The sequence below is a fragment of the Typha latifolia genome, chromosome 9 (genome assembly GCF_019914945.1).
Source record: "Typha latifolia isolate L0001 chromosome 9, TyphaL0001v2, whole genome shotgun sequence".
Classification (NCBI taxonomy): Eukaryota; Viridiplantae; Streptophyta; class Magnoliopsida; order Poales; family Typhaceae; genus Typha; species Typha latifolia.
This window is the reverse complement of record NC_133094.1, coordinates 4246089-4257086: the sequence shown is the minus strand read 5'-3', so window position 1 is coordinate 4257086 and position 10998 is coordinate 4246089. Positions and strand designations below refer to the sequence as shown.

Below are 10998 nucleotides of genomic sequence, written 5' to 3'. Positions count from 1 at the left end.
AGCAGATGTGTATCAACGCATGAATCGTAACAATATTTAAAATTAATAATTTTTACCGTCCAATACCTACACGTGTCACCAATTTCGCACGTGCGGTGAATAACAATGTAGGATTAAAATAGAAATTTCCGAATAGTGACCGTTATAACGGTAGTTTTAACGGTCAGTCAGACTCTCGAGCCCTTCTTTTAACGGTCCCAACCGTAAAACCCTATAAAAACCACCGCACCTCACCCAGTCCCATCCTCGTAATTACTTCAAAGACAAGGGGTATTTGCAGAATTTTTCAACCCAACCCCAGAACCCTTCTTCCTCTTTTTGGCAGCTGCCTCCCTTCGAATAGTGGAAGAGCAGAGAAACCAAAACCAAAGCCCCTTCTCGATCGCCGCAATATTCGAATCCGAAACTCGAAACCCTGCCTTTCTCGGCGCCATGGCAGGACTTTTCCGGAGCTCCGTCGCCCGATCCCTAGCTCGCCGGATCTCCGGCGCGCCGCGGAGCCGGCACTTCGCCGCCGCCGCGGCTGTGGTTGAGGAGGAGGAGGTGGAGTACTGGACCGAGTGGGAGGAGGATGAGGCGGCGGGGCGCCGCCAAGTAGGATCGGCGGCGGAGGATACGTGGGAAAAGAGGGAGGGGAGGGGTCCGCAGTGGGTGTTCATGGGGAGCCCCGGGGCGCAGAAGCACGTGTATGCCACGCGCGTCGCGGAGCTACTCGAGGTCCCTTACATCTCCATGGGGACGCTAGTTCGTCAGGAGCTTAATCCTAGATCATCTCTCTACAAGAAGGTTACTCTCTCTTTCTCTCTCTGTATCTCTCTCCCCTCTTCTTCTTCTCTCTTTGTTGCTCTGATCTTGAGCCGTTTTCCTTTTGTTTGAATTCTCGGGAGGTTTAATCGATTACAATGGCACTAAAATGGACGAATTCTTATTAATTTTAAGCGGATCGAGCTTTTTCTGTATTTTGGTGTATTTTTCGCCAAAATTTGTTTCTAGGATGCCTTTTTCTGGTTAAAAGTTTCCTTTTTTTCTTTCCTAATCGTTTTTCTAGCTTCATTGGAGTATAAAAGTTTTGATAAGTTTTGATTTTTAGCAGTTCCACTCGTTAATTTATGGCATCTCCCGAATATTCAACGGTGGCTATGGCAGTGGCTGTGGCTGTGGCTGTGGCTGGGATGGTTGTTCTTAGAAATGGGCACATTTGAATGTGGCTATCACGAGTCCAGGGTTATTTCAGGAAATTCCCTGATGCTAGGGTTTGTGATTGTGGAACTTTCCATCACAAGCATCCTACTCTGGAATCACGTGGGGTCCATGGCGGCTTTGTCTCGTTGTTTCCGTTTTTGCCCCTGAAATTTCCTGCAATATCGGATTTATTCTTTTTTGTTTTCGAGAGCTGACTCCAGAGAATATGACCAGCCTGTCACTGGTTAATTTATAAGTATAGAGAAATGAGAGATTTTATTTTGTTATTGCCAAACACACCACGTAATTTTGCAGAAATGGTCATTGTGCAGTCTGTAGAATATGTTTTACTCTCAGACTTGTGAGCCTAGCTCCACTTGTGGAGATACATTATGTAGATTTGTTTGTTCTACTAAAATTTTTCTTGGTTTTGGTGTTGTTAAAGATTTCGAATGCTGTGAATGATGGAAAGCTTGTTCCGGAAGATATCATATTTGGTCTGTTGTCAAAACGGTTGGAGGAGGGATATCATAGGGGTGAAACTGGCTTTATTCTCGATGGAATCCCACGAACTCGGATTCAAGCTGTAAGTCTAAGCTGTAACTTCTTTCTCTGAGATATGGTTGTTTTTAATGCACTTCATATTGTAATGCTAGGAAGTTAGGAAAGTGATACTTTAAACTGGTTTGCTCTAGTAATGTACCCAATTTTCTAGTAGAACTACCATAGCAGCTGGGATTGTATCTGATTATTCATTGAGAAGTATGTCATTTGGATTGCATTGGTGCTGCGGTCTGTCTAATTTCTTCTTTGGTTTATTTCAGGAAATTCTTGATCAGATAGCAGAGATTGACTTGGTAGTGAATTTCAAGTGCATGGATGATTGTTTGGTGAACCAAAGGTTTAAAACTGATATATGTTCCCACTGCGGAAGGACCTTCAATGCAACCAGTTCGGAGTCTACTAGCCTCAATCCATGTTTAGCTACACGAACTCGGCATGCTTTGCTAAAACCTTCTGCTGCAGTGGATTTGGATGATGGTCATGTTGAGAAATTTCGAGCTTATTCTGAGCAGGTACTTTTTAAAAAATATTATCGATAAAGTTCTAGAAGATCCTTGAGCTTTTTATGCACTGATGTTAGCATGGTTTAGCAGTCTGATAGGTTTGTATTCCTTTATCAACCAAATGACAATGAAGATAAAGAAAGATAACCAATAGAGGGATATTAAGATAGAGGAGAGGGAGAGCATTTTTAACAGGGGAAGACCCTCTGGCTCTAAGAAGGTGTGTAGCTATGTGCTTTGGCTACCTCTAGTGGTTTCCAAGGTCATAGGGTGCATCCTGGGCCAAAATCAGCTTTAGTTCTTACTGTATTAGACGTTGACAGGTTGCTGTCATATGCTTTTGTGGGTCTTTTTTTCATAGGTTGGTGTTTCTTCTCTTGTGCTATCTAGATAATGTTATTTTTAATACATGAAATTTACTTTAAGATTGTACTTTGTCCGCCGAGGGATTAACGATTATACTTTCACAATATATGATGTTTAGTAATTTAAGTTAAAATATATTTTAAAAACTTGATTTAGTCTCATGGCACCAGCTCCCACAGAGAACTATAACTGTCATACACCTGCCAAACACATTTTGTAATATTGGTGCTTGCTAAATGATAGATGGGAAAGTGTAGAGAAAAGAAAAGATCAACATATGATACTTACTGACTTAGAAAAATCACACGGCAGTTATTTTCGAATGAATTTGTTGGATTTAGAGAAGATTGGGGAGCCATTAAAACATTGATATCATTAGCATGTGGGTAATGGATGGAGAGAGAATGCTCTACAAGAAGTATCTAAGAGGGTTCTTTTAGTATCTTGAGTTTATAGTTCTGATGAGGGTATTGCACATAGAGTTAGGGAGGAATGCATCTAATGTGTTGTGATATCAGCATATACACCTCAATCTAAAAGGAACTTTTTACAACAAGTCTCAGATTAAAATTGAATTATGAATCAGAATGATCTGTAACTAGGAAATACTATATGCATAAGTTGAGTATTGCCAAGATGAGTAACTCCTTTCACCCATAGGGGATAAATTATGTGAGTTCACACTTCACTCATGTTCAAGTATGGAGGAGTGAATTTATTAATGAAGGTTTATTTCTTTAAGAGAGAGGGACCCAAAGTGGCATGAGAGGGAATAGTAAGAAAGGGCATGTAGGATTTGATTTGACAGCCTCTTTGCATGGAGACATGAGTTCATTCAACTAGAAGGTTTTCAGAGAGAGAGAGAGAGAGAGATACCAAAACTGTCGTAGGAGAGCATAGTAAGGAAGACTTAATGGGACTTGATTTGAATGAATCTTTCACTAAATGGAGATGAATTGAGAAAGGTGATTTCTCTAGACATTATTAATCTTCTTGCTTGGGCTAATATGACCTAGAAAAGTTAATCATCTTGCTAGTATGGAATCGACTCAATTAAGGGCTGTTTTGGCTGGCTGCCCTTTGTCATGGTATAAAATGCTTTGGAGGTTTTGACAGCTTTGGTTGTTTTGACAGCTTTTGGTTGTTTCTATACCAATTCCTATTTACAATCTTATTAACTTTAGTGATGTAATCTCTTCTACAAGAAGAGAAGTCTGGAAGCCAAGGCCTAAAGCTCTATATGAATATACCGGAGAGGCAGAGTCATCCTTCAAAGAATTAAGCTTTGAGACCTCCTACCTTCCTTTTCTGTAGAGAAGATTGCTTATATATATACAGGATTTCATACAGGTCTGCGAAAAATCTGAAGAATGTGAAGGATCTATTATCATAGCAAATGTGTTATAAACTTGGTATTGATTTATTGTACCTGGCTGATCTATTTTGACTTTCATCTATGATATCTAATCAATGATGCAAATAAAAATTCTAACTACAGATTTCCCCACTTTCCCAGAAAACATAAAAAGAAGAATGATTCATATAGCCAACCCAAGTTGTATGGGCTAAAGGCTTGATTCTGGTTGTCCCCTCACTCTGAACATTTTGTAACAATTGTGAATTGTAATTACTACAACCTATCTACTTTGCGACAAAGTTATTACAAAGTCTTGTCTTGAGGAAATAGAATTAAATGGCTTGATTGTCAAAGGACCTTCCTATCATTTGTGATTTTCATCAGAGATAGTATTAAAGGACTCGATCCTGAAAGGATTTTCCAAATCCTCACTAACACTTGAGTTTTCTTTTTCTCTTTTTGCAGAGCAAGCTGCTGGAAGAATACTACAGGAAGCAGCAGAAGCTTTTGGACTTTCAAGTATCTGGTGGACCAGGTGAAATCTGGCGAGGCCTCTTAGCTGCATTGCACCTCCAGCATATGGATGCCCCGAATTCACCACAGAAACTCACTGCATGACCTAGTGTCATTGCTACTGGAATTCCGTATCTCTATGCAATTGTTCTAAAATTTGGTCGGAGAACCACAAGGTTCCACAAGTTCTTTCTGGCCTGCGGCATATAAATCATCAACGTTTGTGGGTTTCTAAGAGTTCCATTTTCTGAGTTTTTTGTTAGATAAATGTAACCGGTTTTGCAGACGCGTTAAGTCTGTAACATAGAACTTGAATGAGGGAGAAATGTGAGAAGAATCTTTCTTTCTGGTTTATTTCTTCTATACCAGAGTTGCTGGTTCTTGTTTATGAATTTTGCTGTGCTTTTAGGTTCTATGCATAAAAATTCAGCTGGTAAACATATACCAGCATGATTTCTCGAAAAGAAAAAGTGAGAAAAAAAACATGCCAGCCAGAGCTTACACAGCTGAGCAAATTGTTATTTTTTTAATAGGATTTCTTTTGCATATTGTACTGCCTGTTTTAGCTTTATTATGGAAAACTCTCCTTTTGCTATATTGCATAATCTTTTGCAGTATATTTGCAATAAATCACCTCCTGCCCATTCATAAAGTAATATCTTCAATGGTTTGCACATTTTCTTAAACTAAAATCCCTTTCAGGTAGGGAGAGGGAATAAGATAATTTTAGTCAAAGAAGAAAAGAATATTAGCATATCATACTTTATTAATGATCAGATGTAGGTTTCTTCTTTATGCAAATATACTTGGAGAAATGGAGTAAACTTGACATCATGGGTGCCAGCCTAGAGGCTAGAGAATGCCAGATTTTTTTTTTTTTCTTTCATGTGTTTATCCCTAAAATCTCTTATTTATAAATATACTCATAGTTACCTACTAAATTTCGATGCTGCTGAGATTTAAAAATTTGAACTTGGAAACTCTAATACAAATGAGCATTTTAACCACATGAGCACTATCCCTATACTCATCTAAAGTTGATATTTATTATATATATATATCTCAAAATACTTATGGGTTTTTTTTTTTTTTTGCATGGGTGCTAAGTAAAACTTTTTTTATTTTTTGTATAGATCTCTCCAAATGCTAACTAACAGCTAATTTTGATCTATTTAATAATAAAAAGTTAAAAATACTCTTGTTCGTTTTTGAATACATTGCTATCAAATAAGGGCATATTTATTATTAACAGAAAGTAACTAGAAGGGCAGCCATGCAAAAATAATAGGTTTTGAAGGGTATTCACATAAATACGAAATTAGAGGATATTACAGCCAATAAGAGCTAGGCATGACTCTAAAATATTCGAGACAAATACTTCAAAACCCCTTAAAAATTTATAATATTAATCTAACAGAAGATTTGATTACCTGTCCCTATTTTCTTCCATTAAGATATTTTTCTCTCTTAGATATAATTATAATAGATATAATTATGCCTTAATTAGGAGATATTATTGAATATAAACCATATAAATTTAATTCTTTAGAAATAGACTTCAATTTAAATATGATTGTCTATGTCTATATGTTATTAAATTTAATTTAAATTAATCTTAAACTAATGAGAGATATATGTAAATAATTAAATAGATAAAATTTAATTAAACTTTCATCAAGTTAATTGTAAAAATACATCAATATCATTATTATGACATAATATACTCCTAATTAAGAATATATATGTTTTTATTTGATAAATTATTAAAATAATATAATTACCTATTGAATCAATAATATCTTTTAAATTTATTGCATTCCTATTATATTCTTAAGGATCTTAATTATTAGATCTTTATCAAATTAATTGATAAACAATTACCTCTACGGAAGTCTCAGTATTTAAAGCTTTTAATTGACTATTAAAATTTGCTAAATTTCCTACAACTTTAATATCAGATCCCCCACGTGGCAGGTTTCAATTTGGTTTACCCAGTACAAGTTCGGCTGGAGAGGGTATCAGATCCCGTCGCTTTACACCTAACAGTCTCTTCGACCAGTCAAATCCCTCCACGCGTTAGTCGTTACCATCCAAAACATAAATATAGGAAAAGAAATCCACCGTCCGTTCTCCTTTTCTAGTTCACACGTCGAGACAAATCCCTGAAACTAAGAGAACCCGAATCCCATTTTGACTCCCTTCCTCCTCCATCTCCCGCCTCTTCTTCTCCCATCCTCCCTCCTCCACTTCAAGTTCAATCTCCTCCCCTCGATGGAATCCGACCACCTCGCCGGACACCTAACCCCAACGCCGGACCGTCTTCCTCCTCCTCCCTCTCGATCTTCTCTCCTTCTCCCTCGCGATCTCCCCGTCGACCGCTCCATCCGCCGCCTCGAGTCCGTCCTCGGCCTCCTCGGCTTCCCCCTCTCCTCCGCCCCACTCGATATCTTCCTTTCCGTGGGCGAGTTTCTCGTCCTCGGAGTCGCCTTCCCCTCGGCCGCTGTCTTTCTCCTCTCCAGGTGCGACGGATCTCGGATCGAGCGGTTCGACGTCGTCGTCCTGGTCTCCCAGGGCGTTGCGGCCGCGATCTCGCTCGTCTGTGTTTCTCGGAATCTCCTCAAGTACGGGATCCGACGGTTGCTATTCGTCAGCGAGCGCTACGGGCGGGTGGATAGGTTCCAGAAGGAGTACATTCGCAAGATCCAGGTCAGGGTAACATCTTTTTACCAAGTACCTGTGTGTTGTGCTCGCTTTTAATCATCAATTGCGATTTTTTGCAAGAGTATATCATTGTAAAGGTGGTTGAGAAGTTGTTTTACCTGCTCAAAAATTATATCTTGGTTGAGTGTAACGAGGAACATGCTTAGATTCTGTCACATAGATTCTGTTGCGAGCTTCCCTAAACCAGTTAGAAATTCATCAAGACCATATACCTAGTATAAAAAATTTATGATTACTGTTCTCTATATCTTGTTCTAAGGCAAATTCAGGATACACTTACATTTTTGCACAATTCTTTAACTGTTTTTAACTTATATAAAAGGAAAGTCATCATCAAGGGCTATGATCCCTTTCCTCTACTATGAAACTCACAAAGTAGTTTGTAGATTGATTGAACTGTGCGAAAGGATTTATACTTGAAATTTATTTCGTGACCTGTTGAAGGGAGGTGTCAATGAAATGGCCTTAACAAATCTGATGAGGAAAAGCACATTATGATGAAGGTTTCTAGCCTTTGTGGTTTTACCGTGATCTGTGATATTTTCCTAATAATCCGAACTTTCTTTCTGCATTGAATGTTCTTATTTACTCTTTTTTGTCCTTAAAAGTTAAACAAATATAAATGAATTGCAATGTATTTCCTTTATTTATCAGTCTCACATCTTGAATTACTGAAGCTCTGTGAAGTTTATAACTTTATATCTTCTAAATTATTATCCTTCATATGTAAACTGAGAGTATTCACCATATTCCCAGGACTTCTTCTTACTCTCTTGGTGGATATTGCCATGTTTTCTGGTGAAGACTGCTTGTGAAATTTATCGCTTTATATACATCTCCCATGAGTCAGTATGGAGATCTGTTGCTGCTTCAGTAGCGTCCATTACTTCATGGACTTACTTGACCACAATATATTTATCATCTTGCACTTTTTTCAACTTGATTTGCAATGTACAAATTGTTCACCTTGAGGATTATGGTAAAATATTGGAACAAGATGCAGATACTTTAATGTATGTGGAAGAACATTTACAATTACGCTACAATCTCTCAAAAATCAGTCATAGGTTTCGCATATTTCTTCTACTACTGTTCGTGTCTGTTACAGCAAGTCAATTTGTCATTCTTTTTGAGACTACAGGATATGGTGGGACAATCAATTTCACTATTGCTGGAGATTTAGCTGTAAGTAGGGTATGCATTTTTCTTTCTTGAAGAGAATTCTCATTTATTTTATTCTTTCAGTGACCTTGATAGAATCCTTCTTGACATTGGTAGGCAACTTCTTTTATCCAAGTTGCTGGCGTTGTCCTTTATCTGCATGCAGCTGCTAAAATATCTCACAGAGCACAGGGCATTGCATCATTAGCTAGTAGATGGCATGCATTAGTAACCTGCAGTTCTAGTGATCCTACTCTTACAAGATGCACAAATAGCTCTGAAAATTTGGAGGCCTTTCCAGCAAATCTATTGCGGACAGATTATTCGGAAAGTGATGTGGAATCATTTGATAATTTGATGGTGCATAAGAATTCTCAGTTAGCTTCTTTTTTGCCATATCACAAGAGAAATGCACTTGGTATGTAATTCTAACCAAATCCTACATATGTTATGACCAGATTCATTTTACTTTCTCCCATTCTTCTGATGTTTTTAACAATTGAAAGGTTTGTTAGACTGGTTCACTTGACAACGTTCTTTCTTTGATAGTATTAGGAACTAGGAAGACATGATACCGTGAAACTAGATGGAGTTTATCCAGTTACTAAGAAGTACCACTAGGTTTTCGTAGGGTTGATGAAGTGTTCATTCCCATGTTCTAGCTTCTCCTTCACTTAGCCAATTAACGAATCAAAAAGTGTAACGTTTACTTGAGGCATAGGAAAATCATCTAGAACAACCATGAAGGTAACCTTACATAACCTTACATAACTCCCATCATTGTTAACTAATTTGTAAAATTTATGGTGTGTTGCTTCATGGATTTCCTGCTTAACTCTCAAGGGTTTGTGCATATGCAACTTTAATCCTATATTCCTATCCATCATAATGTTACCTCTAGTTGACTTTCATATTTTTTCCCCTTTTAAAAATGTAAGCATAACAAAACTTGAACACGAGAGACATATAAAGGTTAATGAAGTTTATGAAAGATTTACCTTGAACTTTGTTCAGCAAAACAGACCCCAAAGCATATGAAATTCAAAGTACCAAAATGTACCTCAAATTGAACAATTAATTTAATGTCACGCAGATGTCCATGTTCAAAATGCATGTTATGCTAGATAAGCTATTTAAGATTATGTAACCCATTGAGGATGTTTTTCATGATAGAATCACATAATACATCATTTGACACTTCGACAATAACCTAGCTAGTTAATGGAACTTGTGATAAGGAATGTTAACATTAAGCTGTTTTAGATTAGATGTTTTTTTCACGATGGAATCACATAATAGATAATTTGACACTTTGGCATTAATTTAGCTGGTTGAGTAAATGTAACTTGTGATAAGGAATGCCAACTTTAATCTGCATAAGATAACAACTTATATCTACACATAGAAATATATATGCAGATAAGATGAAGACTAAGAACTAATTGTAATATGCAGTGGTCTATATAATATTCTCTTTTCAAGTTCCTCTTTTTGTAGCTTTTTCTAATTCTTTTGATTTTCTATATATATATATATAGTACAAATACATATACAGCAGAATTGTCCGAGGCTATATTGCTTTCTAAGATCATCTAGTTCTGCATGACCACTCCCACCATCCACATTAATCCTGTAATGCACTCTGCTTTATATATATTGTTAAAGAGTTCTTTGTGCTACATCTTAACTCATGAATATCTCATCTTTCTTCCATTTATGGTTCTGGCTTTGCAGTTATGTACTTGATGTCTAACCCTGGTGGAATAACTATTTTCGGGTTGATGGTTGGCCGTGCGTTAGTTAGCACAATATTCTCCCTTGAGCTCACTCTCGTGCTTTTTGTTCTTGGTGAAACCATGAGTGTTTCCTCCTAAATGAGCAGTACTTTTCATCAGATTTTGTTGATAGAAAGCGATCAATCCACTAATGCAAAAGTCAAGAAGCTCACATGATCTTGTATCTGACTATTCCAATCCTCATGTTTGACATCACGGTGGACATTGAGCATTTCAGTGAGAAATGCTAATTGCAGAAGACCACCAGAGATCGCTCCTAAAATGAAACTTGTGGAGATAAGCAACCACGCTATTTCAAGAAGGTGAACTTTCTAAGCTTGACGCCATTTAACAGAATTAATACCACGCTAACTTCATGCATGGAAAGTTCTTTTGTCCGGTGTGTATATGATCAATATCAGGTTGTCATCATTTAAATTTGTTCTTGTTTCTTCAATCAGAGCTAATGGTTTTTTTTTTGTTGTACCTTGATAGTTTCTAACTAATGAGGGCTGGCAGGTAACATCAAAGGTCTTGCTGTTGCCTTCTCATACTGTATTCTTGATTTCTTCTGCATTTTTTTTTTCGTAGTTTAATGTCGTGCATCTTTTGCTGCCCCTTTATGAGCAGTTTTATCTGTTTCTTTTTGTTAAATTTCTGAATATATATATATATATGATATGCGAAACTCATGGTCCAAAAGATAAATTGCATATATGTACAACTTTGCGATTTGTACGCTTGCTGCTGTATCTCTAAACAGGCAGCCTCATACTCAGATAAAAGAAGTATTTTACATTGCCCAGCAACAGTCATCAGTCGTAAAACTTCTGTCAAAAAGGCACCTTTACGCTCA

The 10998-nt window shown here is 37.3% G+C and overlaps 2 protein-coding genes across 3 annotated transcripts; both read left to right on the top strand.

Moving 5' to 3' along the window:
• Positions 1–254: 254 nt before the first annotated feature.
• Positions 255–4877, top strand: LOC140795719 (probable adenylate kinase 7, mitochondrial). The gene is made up of 4 exons (XM_073148446.1): positions 255–786; positions 1628–1768; positions 2007–2258; positions 4438–4877. The coding sequence occupies exons 1-4, from the start codon at positions 433–435 to the stop codon at positions 4588–4590; spliced, it is 900 nt and encodes a 299-aa protein (XP_073004547.1). The 5' UTR covers positions 255–432; the 3' UTR covers positions 4591–4877.
• Positions 4878–6611: 1734 nt separating this feature from the next.
• LOC140794598 (uncharacterized) lies at positions 6612–10693 on the top strand. 2 transcript variants are annotated; one of them, XM_073146692.1, is made up of 4 exons: positions 6612–7191; positions 7963–8400; positions 8485–8785; positions 10102–10693. In XM_073146692.1, the coding sequence occupies exons 1-4, from the start codon at positions 6757–6759 to the stop codon at positions 10239–10241; spliced, it is 1314 nt and encodes a 437-aa protein (XP_073002793.1). In that variant the 5' UTR covers positions 6612–6756; the 3' UTR covers positions 10242–10693. The 2 variants fall into 2 exon arrangements, with proteins under 2 accessions (XP_073002793.1, XP_073002794.1); XM_073146693.1 differs by having other exon boundaries at positions 6613–7191; positions 7963–8391.
• The last annotated feature ends 305 nt before the right edge of the window (positions 10694–10998 follow it).

What these genes read in the sequence shown, in the direction of transcription:
- LOC140795719 (XM_073148446.1), top strand. Translation starts at nt 433, where the DNA reads ATGGCAGGACTTTTCCGGAGCTCCGTCGCCCGATCCCTAGCTCGCCGG. An exon ending in GATCATCTCTCTACAAGAAG is followed by an intron (nt 787 to 1,627) that starts GTTACTCTCTCT and finishes GTGTTGTTAAAG; the next exon opens with ATTTCGAATGCTGTGAATGA. An exon ending in CACGAACTCGGATTCAAGCT is followed by an intron (nt 1,769 to 2,006) that starts GTAAGTCTAAGC and finishes GGTTTATTTCAG; the next exon opens with GAAATTCTTGATCAGATAGC.
- LOC140794598 (XM_073146692.1), top strand. Translation starts at nt 6,757, where the DNA reads ATGGAATCCGACCACCTCGCCGGACACCTAACCCCAACGCCGGACCGT. An exon ending in AGTACATTCGCAAGATCCAG is followed by an intron (nt 7,192 to 7,962) that starts GTCAGGGTAACA and finishes CCATATTCCCAG; the next exon opens with GACTTCTTCTTACTCTCTTG. An exon ending in TCACAAGAGAAATGCACTTG is followed by an intron (nt 8,786 to 10,101) that starts GTATGTAATTCT and finishes CTGGCTTTGCAG; the next exon opens with TTATGTACTTGATGTCTAAC.